The 20,101-nt window shown below is 39.7% G+C and overlaps 2 protein-coding genes across 2 annotated transcripts in view; both read left to right on the forward strand.

Annotated features, from left to right (window-relative positions):
- The window catches only part of pdzd2 (PDZ domain containing 2), a 44,246-nt gene extending 40,200 nt beyond the window's left edge, over positions 1 to 4,046 (forward strand). The window contains exons 15-16 of the mRNA XM_051950673.1: positions 3,096 to 3,183; positions 3,943 to 4,046. Coding sequence (XP_051806633.1) covers positions 3,096 to 3,123 — 28 coding nt within the window. The 3' untranslated portion in view covers positions 3,124 to 3,183; positions 3,943 to 4,046. The remainder of the gene's footprint in view (positions 1 to 3,095; positions 3,184 to 3,942) is intronic.
- Positions 4,047 to 8,740: 4,694 nt separating this feature from the next.
- LOC110966945 (serine-rich adhesin for platelets-like) overlaps positions 8,741 to 20,101 on the forward strand; it is a 31,987-nt gene continuing 20,626 nt past the window's right edge. Inside the window, exon 1 of the mRNA XM_051950652.1 lies at positions 8,741 to 17,640. Within this exon, the coding sequence (XP_051806612.1) occupies positions 15,143 to 17,640 (2,498 nt within the window). The 5' untranslated portion in view covers positions 8,741 to 15,142. The remainder of the gene's footprint in view (positions 17,641 to 20,101) is intronic.

Raw genomic sequence — 20,101 nt, forward strand, 5'->3', positions numbered from 1 at the left:
CTTTGGGAGTATACATCCGATCGGCAGATGTTCCATTTGGAGATGAATTTTGGATTAGCTGTCTCCTGAAATGGTATCTTACCAGATTTACAGCTTTGGGAGAGGGTTGTTGGATCTGTTTTTGTTGCTGTTGAATGTTCTGCTCCTTACTAAGCTACAACATCTAGCTACAACCTCATAAAATGAGGCCTGGTGACATCAGAAGGCTCGGTCAATGAAGATCACTGGAGACAAGCAGAGTCAGTTGGAAAGAGTTCATTGTGCTCTATTGAGACAGCAGCACAAACACACTCACACTGCTTCAAACAGACTGCCTTTTGGCTTCTGAAAAAGCATCCGATAACAACAAAAATGTTTATTTCTAGAGAAAAAACTAAATCAAGTTACAAAGTACATTACCAGACAGCAAAATAAAACAGACAAGTTGTTAAATCATCAGAATTTAGGAAACAGATAAAACACAGCACGGTGGATAAAAACCAACACAGAATTTAAAAACGTGAAAGCAATATTGAAATAATTAAAAGACATTTCAAAGGCAATAAAAACTCAAATATAATCAAAAAAAATCTCTTCAAGACTCAACAGACCTGATGTTCTCAGGCAGGTTGTTCTAGCGCCCAGAGGGTCTCTGCCCACGGATCTCAGGGACACAGGCCATGAGTAATCTTAAAAGCTTGAAACCCACTGAGAGCCAGTGTAAGGAAGTTAAACACCAGGAGTAATGTACTGACATGAATAAAATCCTTACAGCTCAGAGTCTGGAGTTGATCAATGCATTTTTTGTTCAGGTAGGTCAAAAGTATGTCAAAGCATTGTAAGCATGATGAAATTAAAGCATGCATAATAATCTTGTCTTTAAAATTTATAATAGACCATACTTTTGAAATATTCATAAGATGATTAAAAACATGAATTTACAAGCTGTATGATGTGCTGCTCAAAACTCAGATTAGTTTCAAACAAGACACCAAGATTCTCTGACATTCACTTGAAGGAAAATCAAAACAGCTTTTGTTAAAATCTGTGCTGCGATCCAATTACAAAAATCATTGTTTTGTTAGAGTTCAACTGAAGCAAATTATTCGGCATCCAGTTTTGATCATTGGAAATCCAGTCATTTAGAGTCATTCGCATGCCAGGCTCAGAGGATCGTGTGTCAGTGGCAGAAAAATGAGAAGAGACACCATGTCTGTGAATATAGTGCCTCAGTGGAAGAATGTATACTAAAATTCTTCCCAAATCCAACCCTGTGGCACACCATACTTAAGAAAAAAGTGATTATATGTGATTGTTGATGAAGGCACAAAATCTTCTATTTCACAGATATAATGGGAACCAGTCAAAGCTGTCCCAGATATACACACCCACTGCCTCAGTCTGTCCAGCAGGATGCTGTAATAAACTGTCAAAGGCTGCTCTGAGTTCAAGTAGCGCAAAACCAGAGTGAAAGGACATTTTCTGAACAGCAATTTTTAATGCTTAGGATGAATTGTGGATTGCAGCTGACTGACAGATGTAGTTGTGTTTATGTGACCTTAAACCTTGACAAGCCATTCAGCTCCTATTTGGCAGAAGGAGTCTGGATGCAAAATCTAAAGAAGGTTAGATCACAAAATATTGTTCTACTTGTTTTGGAAATTTTCTTTCCTCATGTCTTCAGGCTTTAGTCAAGGGATTGACTATCGATGAAGATTTTTGCCAATCAAGAACGGCCTATGCACACTTGTTGCTTCAGTGCAGTCTGTGGATGCATCCTGACTTTTCCACTGTCTGTTACTGTAGTCTTAACCAGTGTAAAAGTACCTAATTTATTTATTTGTGGCCTCAGCTTGTGTTTCTTGTTGAGATTATACTGGCTGTGTCTCTGTCAGAGAGGTATGCCTGTCTGTCTGAAAGAACAGATTGCCAGGTTAACTTTACCTAAAAGATGATAAGTTACTTCTGATAGCATTAGCCACAGTCCTGACAGCAAGCCTCTCAGTGATGCTGTGTGATGCCAGCAACATCTACCACCTTCCCCTCCAAACATAGCTTCACTTCGCAAATGTGCTTGTCTGTATGCAATAGCATCCAGGGCTGATTGATTGTTCCTTGTAACAAGTAACCAATCAGATGGAGCTGCGTGTGGGACATTGTTGAGGTCATAGAATGACTGCAGAAAAAGGTGACTGCATCAGAACCAGGCTGATAATCGGTGTATCTGTAGTTTAACCTTTGTCACATGAACTACTTTGCTCAACTTATGGCTATGTATAAAGATACCTGATTACCTGCTGTTCTTGTTAGCACTAGAATATGTGGTGAAAACAATATTCTCCCACTGGTTCCCACTTACACTGTATCACAAACCAGCAAGTCCTACAAATTGGGATAGGGTTTAATTTCTACTGTTGCACTTTGTTTGGCAATACCAGACAAAAAACAACAAACAATCCATTGCATTAATTGTGAAGGCAAATAAGGTTTACTAAGCGAAGCTAATCTGTTAACTCAGTTGATCTAGGAAGTTGACTAGCCACCTTGCTAACTTGGTGACAAATGTATTACTTGACCAAGGGTTGTCTCAAACATCTGAGTCTTTGGTAGAGTTAAGCATTCACAAAACCAACCGGTTTAAAAAGCTGAAGTTTTAGAAAGTCATGTATCGCTGTGAGTTTTTAACCAACAACAACAACAACAACAAAAAAATGCTAGCTAATTGGTTTAATGAGAAAATTGGGGCTGGTTGTAAACAAAGGATTCCGAGCTCTACATGTCCACAGCTGAACTACACCTCGACTGATCGTTGACCCATTATTTCACGGATATATCTTCGTTTTTATAAAGTGATCCTAACTCTTTAGAAATGGATTTAAAAACAGCAGTATTTAATGCGGCCAGAGACGGTAAGCTCTGGCTGCTTCAGAAATTACTGGAGAACAAAGATGGACACATGCAATTTTATTATTTACAAGTTCTTTTTTCTATTTCCATATTTTCTTAAAATACAGTAATTGCTGATATGTTGTTTTCTTGTTGTTGCCATTGTGGTGATGCTCCAACATTCCCTGTTTCAGTGATACAATAAAACCTGTTTTTTTGTCATGTCTCAGGTGTCAGAACAGGAGATGGATCACATAATAGCTCGATCCACACAGAGAGACAAAATGTGCAGGAACAGACATTCGTCACTTTCCCAAGGTCTGTTCTTTACCTACATTAAAGTTTTACTTATTTCCTCTTTTATTTTTTTTTAAAATTTTATTTCTTTCATTTATCTTTTATTTACTCATACACTGCAATCATTTTCAGATGATGTTGTTGTTTTCCATTTAATAACACAGTGTGCTTTGCAATATGGAATCAGTGCATGGGACAGTAGTTGTCACTGTTCAGTTTAAAGCTCAACTGGTTGGACTGCTATATATCTGTTCAAAGACTGCATAAAGTTGTGAAGTAGTTTGAAGTTGTCAGGCTGCATATACTAAAAGAATGCCTTCTCTGGCAGGTGATATTATGTCCAACCTCTCCCATATTTCATCTGAAGAATATGAACTTTGTCAGCAAAAAAGATTTAGTTACACAGGGTAGACTGAATAAAGTCTTTCTGTTTTTTAGTGTGTGGACTAAGCAAACAGGCGGGACTGATTCATTTGATGCACTGCAGCCACTTATTTGTAATTTCTGATGTAATCTATGTTATTTTAGTGTTTGTTAGTTTTTTGGTTGTTTTGTTTTTGTTATTTTTCTGAAACAGTGTACATCATGTGACACAGCACAAATTTCGGAGGAAAATTCACAGGTTAACTTCTGCTATTTTACAGATATCCTTGTTATTATACAATAGTTCAACAAAGTACTGAAAGAGTTCATCAGTATGGCTCAGCTGCCCAAGAAAGTTTTCTTATGCTGTGGTTGTCTGTCTCCTCTGGGTTTACCTTCTATGGTTGTACCCTATAGGTCAGTCCTGGAAGAGCTCCAACTCAACAGTGAGGGACAGACAAGGAGATGACTCCCCTTCCCTCAGCTGGACCATGAAGAGGTTCCTTGAGCCTGCCAGTAGAGTAAGTATTCATTCAATATTAATCTTTTAGTTTAGTTTTACAAACACATCCTAGGTGTGGTAACCTCTCAGCAGTCAGTACTTCAATAAATCTTTCTATGACTTACGATGTATAGGGCATGCACTGTGTATACGTACTGTTCAGTCCAAATCTGTCCGACAATTAAAAAAAAACTATGAACTTTTATTAAACATCTGCATTTTTTATTTCCATATTTACATCTTTAGTTTTCTTCTTTTTGTGTTTTGCTGTCACAATGCAATCTTTCTTGATCCTTAAAACAATGTAAACTTATTATTAAATTAAATACAATACAATGACTTTATTAATCCCCGAAGGGAAATTCAATTGTCTGGGTTCTCATCTGTTTACTTTTGAATTAAACAGTCTGATTGCTGATGACAAGAAAGATTTTCAGAATCTTTCAGTCCTGCAGCGCAAGGATAGGAGCCGTCCACTGATGTTTTGTTGTTCACTGAGGCAGATGTGAAGTGGATGAATATGCTCTTTTGTGTGATAGCCATCATGTACTGTATGAATTTCATTCTGCGTAGTTGTGTATTTTGAGTTAAACAATTCATTTCATTTGCTAAATATGTACTTTTCCAAAGGTTATTGAGGGTTACTTTAAAAATGTATGATGGTAGTTTTAACCTTCCTTTAATTTGTGATCTTTGGTACATTTTGTTTTCATAAGCAGGGATCCCTGAGTTCAGAGACAGAATTATCACAGTACTTCTCCCAGGACTTTTCCAGCCACTCATTCCTGTCTGAATCCACTCTGATGGGCTCAAATAGTGAAGAAGGGCTCCATCAACAGAGCTTCAGTACATTAATGGATGAGATTTCATCAGAACCACATGGTAAAATTTCACTCATTAAAACACAGTAGAGAAGTTTTACAACAGGTTGTGTAAGCAGGGATTAAACTCAGCTCGAGAGGAGGACTACACTTAATAATGATTTATCTTACTGTTTTGCTTTGTCTATGAAATGTCAAAAGTAGTGTCAACACCCAGAAAACGATCTGGAGCATAAGAGGACGCCCTCAGTTTGCTTGATTTGTCTGTCAATTAGTCCAAGCGTCAAAGACATTTCATAAACTGTTATACAATGTATCACTGAGAAAAGCAGCTCAAGTTAGTTTGAGTGGCTTATACATATCATTTTTTATGTATATTGCAATACGGTGAGATGGTTGTCCACATGGCTTAGAACATTGTAGAATATCTCCAACGCTCTGAATAAATGAAGGAACAGTTGATGGAACAGTTGATTGCTGAGATAAATTATGTGAACGTCCCATCACACTGACATCAGTGGACATGCTCTACAGAGCAATCAAAACCATGAATTAGGTTTTTTATGTATCAGACAGCTCAAAATCACACTGTGCACCGTGGCATTATTCTAAATATTTTATGTATTTCAGAGAGCTAATTTTAAGGTAGAATTACCTGCTTAGGATGACAGTCTATTCAGATGTAGTTCAGTGTAGAACATTTCAGTCTTTAGAGACACCGTGTCTGTTAATTTAACCATAACTTACCTAACTTACCACCTTAATTTTTGTTACCATATTTACATTGTCTGATTATCTGCACCTCATTTTCAGCATTCACCCACTCTCTGACAGACCTGAAGAGCAGCCCTGTGAACAACACATTGCAAGAAAAAACCTCTGTCCCTCTGAATAACCATGTAGAGGCAGTTTGCCAGCCGATTACTGCCTCTAGCCCTGCCTCAGTGCGGAGCCCACTTCTCCGCCAGCGGGGGGTGATGTGCTTTGAGGATGAACTTGGTGATGATGATGACTCAGACAGTGGTGGAAACACAGGGATTTTAAACAATCCAATAAAATCTGAACCCTTTGACTTTGCACTTGAATCCAAAATTTCCAAAAGTGGTTTAGCAGCTGTAATCGCTACATCATTGTTCGATGCAGACAATAACGATGGTGGAGATTTGCGAAGGTGTGGAAGCAATAATATGACACCACTCCACAGTGCTCTTCCACAAGTTGAGAAAGGTAATACCAATAAATTAGAGTCACCTGGTTCTGAAACACAATTTATACCTATCTGCAGTCACTTTGACAACAGGGCAGGGGCAGCAAGCACTATGAGCTCTGTAAGTAATCTGAGTATCCAGAGTGACAACTGTCAAGATGATGGACAGTTGGAGCCAAGGCACTCCCCCAAGCTTGAACATAAAGCAGTGGCTCGGGTCAAAAGTATGATGAGCACTGAAACACCAAACATGCCTCAACAGCAAAAATTGAAGGCAAATGAGCTCTTTCCAGGTTTGGCCCCACTCCAGCTACCATCCTTTGCTACACAATGTGGACAAAATCCCAAGATTGTGGCAGAGTTAATACCCAATCAGCTGTGTAAGAAGGGAGATACCAGTGAGCTTGTAGGTGTTTGTACCATTGATACAGTGACCCTGACAAGACGTGAAGATGAGTCATTTGGGCTTGACCTGGAGATAACGTCATCACCTCTGAAAGTTGTCATTGCTGGATTAAAGCCTGGAGGAGCAGCAGAAAAGGTATGTGTAAATGGTGTCATCTTCATTAGTCTAGCTATGACACAATGCTTCAGACCATATGCCAAATTTCTCATTTTTGAAAGAATAAAAAAAAATCCTTGACTTTTAATGATACTTGAGTCTGTTGGTCAGTAAAAAAAACTACATTTGTGTAAATATACTTTCAGGAAAAGGGCAAATTGTGTCCTGGAGATGATATTGTCAAAATTGGAGAAAAGCTTGTGTGCTCCTCAAGCTACCAGGAAATATGTGAGCTCATGCACAATCTTCCAGTAACATTGTCCTTGGAAGTAAAGAAACCAATTTCAGGTAAGTCCTTACAGTCACTTTATTCTGGAGCTGGGTATAACGGTGAGACTGTTGTTAGCAGTGTTGCTTTGGAGCTAGAAGGTCCTGGGATATTTTTACATGGAGTTTGCATGTTCTCCCCTGTGTGGGTTCTCACCAGGTACTCCAGCTTCCTCCCACAGTCCAAAAATATGCTGTGGTTAATTGGTTACTCTAAATTGCCCGTAGATGTGAATGTGAGTGTGATTGTCTGTCTGTATATGTAGCCCTGTGACAGACTGGTGACCTGTCCAGGTGTCCCCTGCGTTCACCCGAGTCAGCTGGGATAGACTCCAGCACCCCCTATGACCCTAGTGAGGATAAAGAGGTGTATAGAGAATGGATGGATGGATGGATGGATGGATGGATGGATGGATGGATGGATGGATGGATGGATGTATTTGCTTTGCCTATATTGCTTTCCTTACCCTACTGAGTGTTGCCTGTTAGTTCCACGTGGCATCTATTTTCCTCCAGCTGATATTAGAAAGTATAATAAAGTCTGCAGGACACCAATTTTGATCACAACTGCAAACTGAATTCTTCCAATTTAGTTTCATATTTGCATCACACCTATAGACACAGACCAGGCATCAAGAAAAACTCATTCTCTTCAGCTGGCTGTGGATATCTGTGACTGCAGGAACACCATCAGAGGCATTTATAACTTTCTCCTCCTCTCAGAGAAAAAGAAACAATTAGCAAGTTTAAAAAAACACAGACAATTTACATGACTGGAAAAACAGAAGAGTATTTGTATTTCAGTTGGGCTTTATTGTATTTATGTAGTCTCCAGATGTTATTTTTTTAAGTCTGTGCTGTTTATTAAACCCTTGCACCTTGCCTATATGTCATACAGTCAACAAAAATATAAATGCAACACTTTTTTGTCGCTCCCATTTTTTATGAGATGAACTCAAAGATCTAAAACTTTTTCCACATACACAATATCACCATTTCTCTCAAATATTGGTCACAAATCTGTCTAAATCTGTGATAGTGAGCACTTCTCCTTTGCTGAGATAATCCATCCCACCTCACAGGTGTGCCATATCAAGATGCTGATTAGACACCATGATTAGTGCACAGGTGTGCCTTAGAATGCCCACAATCAAAGGCCACTCTGAAAGTTGCAGCTTTATCGCACAGCACAATGCCACAGATGTGGCAAGATTTGAGGGAGCGTGCAATAGGCATGCTGACAGCAGGAATGTCAACCAGAGCTGTTGCTTGTGTATTGAATGTTCATTTCTCTACCATAAGCAAGGTGTTTCAGAGAATTTGACAGTACATCCAACCAGCCTCACAACCGCAGACCACGTGTAACCACAGCAGCCCAGGACCTCCACATCCAGCATGTTCACCTCCAAGATGGTCTGAGACCAGCCACTCGGACAGCTGCTGAAACAATTAGTTTGCATAACCAAAGAATTTCTGCACAAACTGTCAGAAACCGTCTCAGGGAAGCTCATCTGCATGCTTGTCGTCCTCATCGGGGTCTCCACCTGACTCCAGTTTGTCGTCGTAAATCGACTTGAGTGGGCAAATGCTCACGTTGGATGGTGTCTGGCACATTGGAGAGGTCTTCTCTTCACGGATGAATCCCGGTTTACACTGTTCAGGGCAGATGGCAGACAGCATGTATGGCATTATGTGACGAGATCCTGAGGCCCATTGTTGTGCCGTACATCCAAGAACATCACCTCATGTTGCAGCAGGATAATGCACGGCCCCATGTTGCAAGGATCTGTACACAATTGTTGGATACACAATAAAACAAAACTGCGCATTTCAGAGTGTCCTTTTGTTGTGGGCAGTCTAAGGCACACCTGTGCACTAATCATGGTGTCTAATCAGCATCTTGATATGGCACACCTGTGAGGTGGGATGGATTATCTCAGCAAAGGAGAAGTGCTCACTATCACAGATTTAGACAGATTTGTGAACAATATTTGAGAGAAATGGTGATATTGTGTATGTGGAAAAAGTTTTAGATCTTTGAGTTCATCTCATAAAAAATGGAAGCAAAAACAAAAGTGTTGTGTTTATATTTTTGTTGAGTGTATATTGGTATATATTTATGCTGCTTTATACTTGTGTTTATACACCATTGCGGCAGGATGCTGCTCTGTATGCCTTCAAATAGATCACCATGTGTTTCCCTTTTATGCTGACCTAAGATGTAGGACCAACCCTCCCTCACTCACATACCCAAACCAGCCTGCAAGTATCTGGCTTTCTATCCATGGTGATTACTCAATACAACATAGTTACCAATGCTAGATTTACCCTGTACCCCGTAGCTTCAGTCCCTGTACACTTTTAATAAAATATCAACTATCATGTAGTATTAGTGTAAATCTAGATTTAGCATAGACATTGCTGTGGATTGCTGTTTTGTAGTCCCTAAAAGACAGGCATTTTATCTCCATGTCCTTACTTTCAAAAATAGGTTGATAGAGTTAAATAAAAGTAAATATCCTTTCTCCCAACTAACTTTTCCATATTGCATCTTTAGTTTGTGAACACATACTGTTGTTAACAAAAGCTCACATAGTCTTGTAAAGACTGTATATAATGGTCGTGAGTGACTATTACAACTTGTAATTTTCTGTAACTAATGATTGAAACACATACATCTTTGTCCCAAAGAAAACAATGAACAAACAAACAAACAAAACAATTATGCATTTTGTTTTTTAGTGATTTATTACAGGCCTTTTGGAAATATGACAAAAACTGCTGGGTCAGATTATACTCACAGTAACTTAGATTGTAAGTTTGGTAATGCAGAAGATGGTTAATCAAAGTTTCTTAGTAGCATGACTTCTTATCATCTATCTTATCATGCATGTATCCAACTGTGTGTTCTACTGTATGTTCCTTGCTCCCCACTCCCCTCTTCTCCCATCCCTCTCCCTCCCTGTCCCTCACCCCCTCCACCTCTTCTGTACCTCTCAACCCGCCGAACAGATGCAGATGGGTCCCCCAATATGAGCCACGTTCTGCTCAAGGTGTCTTCCTGTTAAAAGGGAGGTTTTTCTTGCCACCGTCACCTTAGGCCTTTCTCTAGGGATTCAATCATATGGGTTCTGTAAAGCGTCTTGAGACAATTTGAAATGTAGTTGCCGTTATATAAATAGAACAGAATAGAATTGAATTGAATTACCTTCCTGTGGATGATTATGATCAACTACAGCTGCTGACTTCTCCTAGCCTATTTAAACAGAACCCATTTAATACACTCAGTAGGCTTTTATCTCTGTGATGCTTTTGGCAGTCATCCATAAGCTCTTGGTGGCATCTTTGACCATCCCTCTTAAGAGAATTGCTGCAGTTCAAGTAAATTTGTTGGCTGACTGAGACAAACGTATTTCTCAGCACACCCAAAGGATTCTTCTGAAACCTTAATTCTAGCCAGATTTAGCTAGTACTTTACCACTTTTGTTGTGTGTTTGCGGTCATTGTCTTGTTAGAACACCCAACTGCATTCAAGATCCAACTTTCTGGCCGACGATTAAAGATTTATTCAGAGTTATTTTATTGTCAGTTACCTATACATCAGGAAATAAAACACAGGAAAAAATGAATCCAAGAAAACACCACAATACAGATATGTAGGTAAAATATGATTAATGTGTAATATATAATAGAATAAAGGAGTTATACTACAAGTACTCATAAATATTATTACATACTAACTATTCCACATGAAAGAATAGAATGGAATTGCTCAGAGACTGTGGGTGCAATGAGTCTATGGGTCCGTCCATAATCGGGGATGGTGCATCATTTTATTTAGAAGTCTGATAAGAGTTGGGTAGACATTCTTGCTTAACTCAACAGTTCTGCTTCACAGGCTACAGTGTCACCTGCCAGAGGGCACAAGGGTGATGACAGGGGTGAGTGGAGTCACTGATGATGCTGGTGGCTTCTGACAGGCAGCATTTTTGGACCAGGTCCTGAACAGGTGGCAGTGAGGTCCCACTAATTCTTTAAGCTGACCTCACCACTCTACTTAAGGTCTTTCTATCTGAGGCATTACTGTTCTCATACCAGAGAGAGATGGCTCTGGTCAACACAATGTCTGTGGTGCCTCTCTAAACAAGTATTGAGGATTGATGATTGAAGCCCTATTGAACTGCTGCAAGGAATGTAGGCACTGGTGAGCTCTTCCAATAAGAGTGGAGGTGTGCAGGGACCAGTTTAGATTGTCTACCACATGAACCCTTGGCAAATTCATGTGGGGGGATTTCTGTTTTGAAAGCCGAGTTAAAGTCAACAAACAGCATTCATACAACTGTATTCTTGTTCTTAAGGTGCTAGGAAAGATGTGCTTTGATCCTTGACTAACCTTGTGGGGACAAGTGCTACTGGACGGCATTTATTATGAAAAGTGACTGGATTTATTTGAAACTGAGATAGTAGCTCAGATTTTGAAGCATAATGGCACTATGACTTGGCTCTAAGACATATTGAATATGTCTGTAAGGACATGAGCCTGTAGGTCTACACACCTAGTAATCACACAGCCTGGTACCTTGTCAGAACCTGCAGCTTTCCTTGGATTAATTTTCTTCAGAGTCTGGTGGACAACAGCTGATTCAAAACTCAGCACCTGGTTGTAAATATGGAGTGTGGCTGTCAACGCTGGCATATTGTTACATGCCTCTAACAGAGCAAAATCGTTATTGAGATCATTAAGGAAGTCAGCCCTGTTGTTAGAGGACTGGGGAGCAGTCCTGTAAACTGTTGCGAGTTGAATTCCCTGCCACAGTCTCCTAATGTTCCGATATTCTTGGAACATAAAATTCTCTCATTTTTTTGTGCATATGCTTTCTTTGCCACTCTGGTACTTGGCTCTTGCAGAGCTGAGGGCAATTTTTTGCCAGATTTAAAAGCAGAATTTCTTGCTTCCAACATTGTTCCAATCTCAAAGGACATTAAAGGTTTTTAATTCGCTTAGACCAGGGGTCGGAAACCTTTAACACTCAAAGAGCCATTTCGACCTGTTTCCCACAGAAAAGAAACCACCGGGAGCCGCAAAATCCTTTTGGCATTTAAAATGAAGACACTTTTTTACCTCAATGCCCTTGTTAATCAGTCGTGATTAATTAATTACAAAGCCTCTAATTAGATAGATTCATTTTTTTAATTGTGCCCTTCCACTAATATTTATCTTACTTGGTTCATGTCATTTTTGCTCCTGGACCTCATATGTTACATAATGTTAGCTGGAACTCAATATTTTGCGAATGTCTATTTAACTTGTAAAATCTATTTATCTTAAGCTAATAACTTTTCTCTGGTAAGTCGCTGCCCTATTTTCCAAGACGACACTCCTCTGACTCTCTGACCTGCTGCCTGGATGCTGGACGTGACATCGAGCCGTGCTCTCACGAGTAACGTCGTATTAACCTGACATATCAAAGAGTAGATACTGAGCAAGACAATTATCCGTAGTTTACCTTAGTACTCACGAGTACCCGACACAATGCAGGACTCTTCTGTGAATGCGGAGATGTGCATCGGTGGTGTATTTGCGACAATAAAAAAAGAAAGAAATTTGAAGGCTCGACGGCTAGGATTTAGGAATGGTGGCCTGCCACTGCTGAATGAATGTAGAGCAAACACTGGGATCCGAAGATCAACAGGACTCCAAATGAATACCCGCAGGCCGGCGAGTGTCGGAGATTGACGGCTGGGACGCATATTTTGACAGACAAACATTAAGACGTTTAATTTTGATGTTACAAGATCACCATAATCTTCAAATTTAGAATTACATTTTAAAAATTAACAATCTAAAACAAAAGAAAATTTAATTAAATAGCCTGTTTATTATTTATTTTCCAAAATTACAGGGAGCCACAACAGAGGGATGAAAGAGCCGCATGCGGCTCCGGAGCCGCGGGTTGCTGACCCCTGGCTTAGACTGTGATGTTCTTATTGGCACAGACATCATCCATGATTTCATTTATGCAGCTTGATACAACCTCAGCATACACTTCTATGGTATGATCTTCGGTGACAGCCTCCTAAAACATAGACCAGTCAGTGCAATCAAAGCAATCCTGCAGTGCTGACATAGCTCTTACCAGCCAGACTCTCACCTGCTTTAAGGAGGACTTTGTTCTGATGAGCAGAGGTCTATATGGTGGTATTATCACCAGAATGTGATTGACAAGCCAAGATGAGGGCATGTGATGGCTTTAAGCGTTGTTTTTAAAGTGTTAGTGTAGGCATAATCTTGCCTATTGCTCCCCTTGCAGGAAAATCCACATGTTGGAAAAGAAATCTGGGGAAAACTTACTTTATTTTTGCCTGATTAATATCCCCAGCACCAGTGAATACTAACACATGACGCGTCTTGCAAATCACTGATATCGATGATGGAGGATATATCCTACTATCCCCACCCCAACCACTCCCTCATCCCCACTTTCACCCCATCTGGTCAGGTTTTTTGTGCCCTCCCACTGTCGCACAATGCTTGCTCAAAGGAAAACCAAAGGAAACTTTGGAATTGTTGGGTTTCTGTGTTTAAAATTTGTAAGGTCTTCACATTACTGTATGAGGTGTTATGAGATGATGTTGTGAATTGGCACTATATAAATACAGTTAAGCTGAAATGTATTCAAATGAATTGTATTGAATTCATAAAAAGAGAGGCCTTTTATTGTGGGCAGTCTAAGGCACACCTGTGCACTAATCATGGTGTCTAATCAGCATCTTGATATGGCACACCTGTGAGGTGGGATGGATTATCTCAGCAAAGGAGAAGTGCTCATTATCACAGATTTAAACAGATTCGTGAACAATATTTGAGAGAAATGGTGATATTGTGTATGTGGAAAAAGTTTTAGATCTTTGAGTTCATCTCATAAAAAGTGTTGCGTTTATACTTTTGTTGAGTGTAATTGAAGTGAAAGTCTATTCCGTGTATCAAATGGGCCCTATTTCAATTGGCTCAGAGAAGTAAGCAGCTGTAGTTAAATGCCATCACAGGAAGGTAAGAAGTCATGCCACTATGAGCCTTTGATTAACACAATTGTCTACGTCACAAAAACTGAAAATCTAATTTCTGTGTATATTTTGGACACAGCAAATTTTCTCATATTTCCAGAAGGTCGGTAATATCTCAGGTATTTAAAAGGATCAAAATGCATTATTGCATGTTTTGTTACACAGATGCATGTGTTTTATTGTAGGAGTCATTTGAAACTCAAGACTACCATCATATGCATTGTCTTTGCAATTGCATGTACGCTTCTGTTCTTGAATGTAAATTCTTTAGCTTTCTTCTTTCTACCTTCCAGGAATAGAAGTACTACTACTCCTGGAGCAACCACAGCAATGTCTCTAGTTAAGTCTTGTAATTTACATGCTGAACGAGCATGAATATGTGCCAAGTTTTTATGGGAGAGAATCAATCAGATCTGTCTACTGAGGAAGAGATGTATTTATACTTACTTTTGTCTTCACTAATAAGACTGAATATAATATAATGCAATCTAACACCTCTAGTCAAAAGGTAATTTTGTGTTCTACAATGTGGCAGCATGCATAGTTGTTGTTTCTAAGAATGTAATCAATTATTAACTTTTATTTGATATTAGCTCCAGTTGCAGCCCTACAGAAGGATATGTTATTTTCTAACTTATTTCAATCTGCGTTTTCAATAAGTTTTGCACAGATCTTGTAAAAAATAATTTGTAAGTGAAAATTAGCAGTCTACCTTCTTATAACAAGGCGTTTACTTTCTTGATGTCTATATTTTCATGTAGACTTCTTACTGCCCTTTGGTGAGCTGATAACACGAGATTATTTTAATGTAGAATGAAATCATTTTTATCTTGTGACTGGCCTGGAAGTAAGCCACAACTGTAAACTATGATACAACATTCAATTATCAGATTTTAAGAATGCTGTGGATATTGTAGGGTGTAACTGTTCGTTGTGATGTAGTTAGCAAAGACCCTCAGACTGACGAGATTGATAATTCCTAACTGAAAAAGCATTGCTCTTTGAAATGACATGTATAAAACCTCGCTGTGCTGCAAGATGAAAAAAATGTTTTTGAAAGCAAAAACTGCTACTTTACCTTTGATTTTATCTGGTGTGGATTAATACTTGTCACCCCACTCTCATTCAGGCCTAACTGAACTGCTCATTTTTCATCCCTGGTCCCAGCTGTAGATCGACTGTCCAGTTTGATTATGTCATCAGTGAACAATGTTAAAGCCACCAGAGTGGACACAGCCAAATATTTTCAAGGGACATCTGACGAAGGACAAGTAACAAGCGCAAATTTGGGGAATTCCAACCACAGAACCCAAACAGACTGCGACTTCCAAATACCGATCACCAATATAGATGACATTTTATCAGAAGTGAGCCCCTATTGTGACACAGATACACACATTGAATCCCCATCTATAACACTATCCAATGAGCCTGTATCCTGTTGTTCAAGCCAATATAATGTAGCCCAGTCTGAGGACGATCTAACACAGTCCAGGATCCTGGATTCCTCTGCCTCGGAGACAAGAAATGAAAGTGGTATCATTAGGCCTATGGAGACAGGTCTGGACCAACAAAAGGAAAATCACTCCAAATCAAGCCTGGAAAGGCCTGATGCCGATTTCAAACAGATGTACCCCATTGTAGATGATGATTCCAACAGTGACTCCACCACTGACAGCTGTACTATAAATAAGATGAATGATAGTAATCTACATGAACCTCTTTCTGATGAGGAGGAAGTGGAGTTTTATTCCTGTGATGCCCAGCGACCTGGTGCCAGTCAGCACTCCCAGGTTAATGAGTCACCAAATGGGTGTTCATCTCTTCAGCATGTCCACAATCACGATAAAAAATTGAACCATACCTCAGCTGCAGTACAGGAATCCTCCGATGTCTCACTGCCAAAGGAAGAAGACACTGTTGTAACAACCCATTGCTCACAGCTTTCTCATTTACCAGAGGCCTCCTCTGCACAACAACCATGCCCATCTTCCAACAATACATTATGTGTGTCAACTACAGGGTGTTCCAACAATAGTGTGACATTCAAAGCATGCGTGGCATCCAGCCACTCTCCAACAGATACTACTGCAGATGTGCTTACAAATGCCTTGCAGAGCTCAGATTTAATAAAGCATTTAAATACACAAGCACCTTTAATTGCATCTGGGACGTCAAGTTCAAGCAGCAGATTAGATACAAGTTCCTCAACATCAGTAATGAATACACAAAAAGTATTGGAGTGTAGACCTAATTTAAGCCATGATGCAAGCTCCTCACGAAAGAAGACTTCAGCCCTAACACTCCTTGATAACTCAGATGGTCCTGTAAGGAGTCGTAACTTAAAACTAATGGCTGAAAGTGGTCCTCCCAAACTGAAGGGCTTAAGTATTAAGAGTAAGAACCAACAACAGGAGGAGCTTCAACGAAAACCTTTCAGGAGTCAAAATCCTGTTTCTTCTGACATCAATGCGGCTTTGAAACAGTCAACAAAACTACCACCAAAGGCAACCATGCCAAGCTTTTTGAAGACCATTGACCAGCCTAATACCAGCAAGATCTGTCTTGCTTTGTCCAGAGTCAAAGACAGAGTTCAAATTCCAGCTGAGTATGGGCATTCAGGTGACACATTACAAACTGTACAACTGGCCAAGGAGAAGGATATTCATTTAGGTTCCAAAGTAACAGTCAAGTCACAGGATCAATTACACCCTCCTGTTATTCAAAGAACATTTATAGAGGTTCAACTGTCTTCCATATCTGGATCATCATCACCAGCTGTGACACAAAATGAAACAATGATTTCAAAAGAAGCAGAAGGTCCTAAAAGCAATACAAATGCAGGATTAGCACCTATGCTTTCTCCCACCATTTCCACAGCAAAGAAAACAAATGGTATGAATAGTAGCATAGTGTTGAACTCATTGTGTTCTACTAAAGCAGCTCCTTCAACCACAAGTAATGGCTTAAAACCTAGTCCTATTGTGGACACAGATGAGACCTTAAAATCCTGCACATCCAGATTATACCTTAAGACAATGAAAAGAGGAAGTCTCTCCGCAGATAATGCCTTGTCTGTAGACTACAATCCTTTCTCTGTCCAGCATAAAATAAAATCTTTTGAAAACTTGGCTAACTTTGACAAACCTGTGGCTAGAAACAGTGACATTCAGTCTTATGGCCTGGCATATAGAGCCTCACTTAACCAAAGGATTGCTTGTTATATGGGCTTGGTTAATTCCGTTGACTGCCGGGTACAGCAAAGTAGTTTTAGCTCTTGTGTGGAGAATTTAATTCCTGTCAGACCATGTTCACCACTTCTTGGTAAATCCCCTGAGGTTCTAAAAGCTGTGGATGTGATTTCAGCACAAACCCCTCCTGTGCTTCAAAGGAAAAACAGCAGACTTCCCCACTGCCGGTTACGGAAACTCAGGGCTCTCAGTATGCCTGAACTGGAAAAACTATGCACAAAGGATTTTACCAGAGGACACGATGGAGCTGTAGATAAAACAGAGCCCGGCATCCACCCCACAACAGTCACAAAAGCTGCAGTGACTGAAAGCTGTGCACGCTCTGCCACGCCAACAAATGTAGATGTGAACAGGGTGAGAAGACGTGATGCTGGATCCATTGGAGAGACTCCTCAGGGAATCCCGGAGACCCATGGACAACACTGTAGTTGGTCCATCAGGTGGGTAACTCAGCTAAAAACGGCTCATTTGCAGTTCTTTATATTCCAAGTATATTTTATATCCCGACTGGAAATGTCACTGCTGTTGAGCACTGGGGATGAGTGCAATTATGCTAGATGTAGACATCCTAATAATTATATATGCAAGACTAATCACATTATGAGAGTATTGAACTTTACGGGGAAAAGTCCTGTATTGCAAGAAAGATTAAACATTTTTATAAAAAGGTTGCCTTTCCAACCATCATTGACTTAAAACACATTAATTCCTTGATTTGATTGTTTTTTCAATAAGTGCTACAGTGAGCTAAAGGAGATGCAATCTATGCCACAACAGTTCCAATGGCTGTTTGCTTATGTTATGATGCCACTGTCAGTCACACACACACAGTCCAAGTTTTAAGTATTACATTTTCACTTAACAAGATTTTTTTCCAAACTTTCCCTTTAATTATGACATATTTAGTCATGAGTATTTACTGCTAAGGAACAAGATTTTTTTTAAAAAGCATTTTACCAAAAACACTTATTTCTTTAGTTCATCACTAGAGAACAATTTGGTACAGTATTGACCAAGTAAATCACTGCAACAAAATTTAGAATGTATCGAGTGACATAACAGATATTCCCAATTAAACACAGCAGATTTCTGACAAATTGGATCGATCTACTCTCATGCCCATCTATTCAACATTTTCAAAGAGAATGGTTAGGATGGATTTTGCAGAGTAATGTTTGGTACTTTTAAAAAGCTTCCTGAGTGGTGATGTTTTCATGCTTTTGTCAGTGACTTACTTTTTCAGTAGGTCAAAGCTGAAGAAATCAAAACTACATTGCTGTGAAAAGGTATTGTCTTCTGTTTTTGCATATTTCTCACACTTACATGCTCCAGATTCTATTAAATGTTATGCAGACATAACACGCAAAACACAAAATGCAGTTTTTAAATTGTGATTTATTGAAGAATTATTGAAAACCTATATCATCCCTGTGAAAAAGTAATTGCCCCCCCCGACCAAACCTAATAACTGATAGGGCCACCCAGCAACAACTGTAGTTAATTGTTTGTTACATCTTGTGATCAGTCTTTTTTGTTGCCATGGAAGAATTTTGTCCCACTCTTCTCTGCTCACTTTGGTTAAATCTGTTGACTGCCTGGAACAGCAAAGAAGTTTTAGCTCTTATGTGGAGAATTTAATTCCTGTCAGACCATGTTCACCACTTCTTGGTAAATCCCCTGAGGTTCTAAAAGCTGTGGATGTGATTTCAGCACAAACCCCTCCTGTGCTTCAGAGAAAAAACAGCAGACTTTCCCACTGCCGGTTACAGAAACTTAGGGCTCTCAGTATGCCTGAATTGGAAAAACTATGCACAAAGGACTTTACCAGAGGACATGGTACAGCTGTAGATAAAACACAGTACGACATCCACCCCACAACAGTCACAAAAGCTGCAGGGACTGAAATCTTTCCACGCTCTGCCACACCAACAAATGTAGATGTGAACATGGTGAGAAGACGTGATGCTGGATCCATTGGAGAGACCGATCAGGTAACCCCAGAGACAACAGTGTAGCTGGTCAATCAGGTGTGTTTGTGCTGTATGTCTTACAGCCTGGCAGAACCGTTTTAATTCAGCCACATTAGATGATTTATGAGCACCAACTACCCCTTTAAGATCTTGCCACAGCAATTAGATTCAAGTCCAGACGTTGACTTTGTTTTGTTATTTTTGAGCCATTCAAAGACAGACTTGATTGTGTGCTTTGGGTCATTGTCATGCTGCAAATCCCATTTTAACTTGAGCTTTAGGTCATGAACTGATGGGAGGATATTCTGCAGGAGGATTTTTTGATCGAGAGCAGAATTCATGGCTCCATCAGTTACGACAAGTCGTACAGGTGCTGTGGAAGCAAAGCAGCCCCAAACCATCACACTACCATCACCATGTTTCACTTATGGTATCGTGTTCTTCTTGTGGAATGCCATATTACCTTTCCACCAAATCTAATGGACCATGTCTTTCAAAAAATTCCACTTTTGACTCATCAGTCCACTGGATGTTATCACAAAAGTTTTGGGGCTCATGTAGATATTTTTTTTTGCAAAAGCCAGACAAACCTTTATGATATTTTTGGTCAGTAGTACTTTGTGCCTTGCATCCTCCCATGGATGCCATATTTGCCCAGAGTCTTCCTTAGTGTGGAATCATGTCGATGGACCTTAACTGAGGCAAAGGAGACCTGCATTTCTTCTGATGTTTGTCTACATTCTTTTGTGGCCTCCTGGATTAAATGTTGATGCACTCTTGGAGAAATGTTGGTAGTTGGGCCACTCCTGGGAAGGTTCAGCACTTTTCCATGTTTTCTCCAGTTCTCCATTTTTCTCCATGTTTTCTCTCACTGTGGTTCTCTGGAGTCCCAGAGCCTTAGCAATGGCTTTGTTACCCTTTCCAGGCTGAA

This window comes from Acanthochromis polyacanthus, chromosome 7, assembly GCF_021347895.1.
Source record: "Acanthochromis polyacanthus isolate Apoly-LR-REF ecotype Palm Island chromosome 7, KAUST_Apoly_ChrSc, whole genome shotgun sequence".
NCBI classification, from domain to species: Eukaryota; Metazoa; Chordata; class Actinopteri; family Pomacentridae; genus Acanthochromis; species Acanthochromis polyacanthus.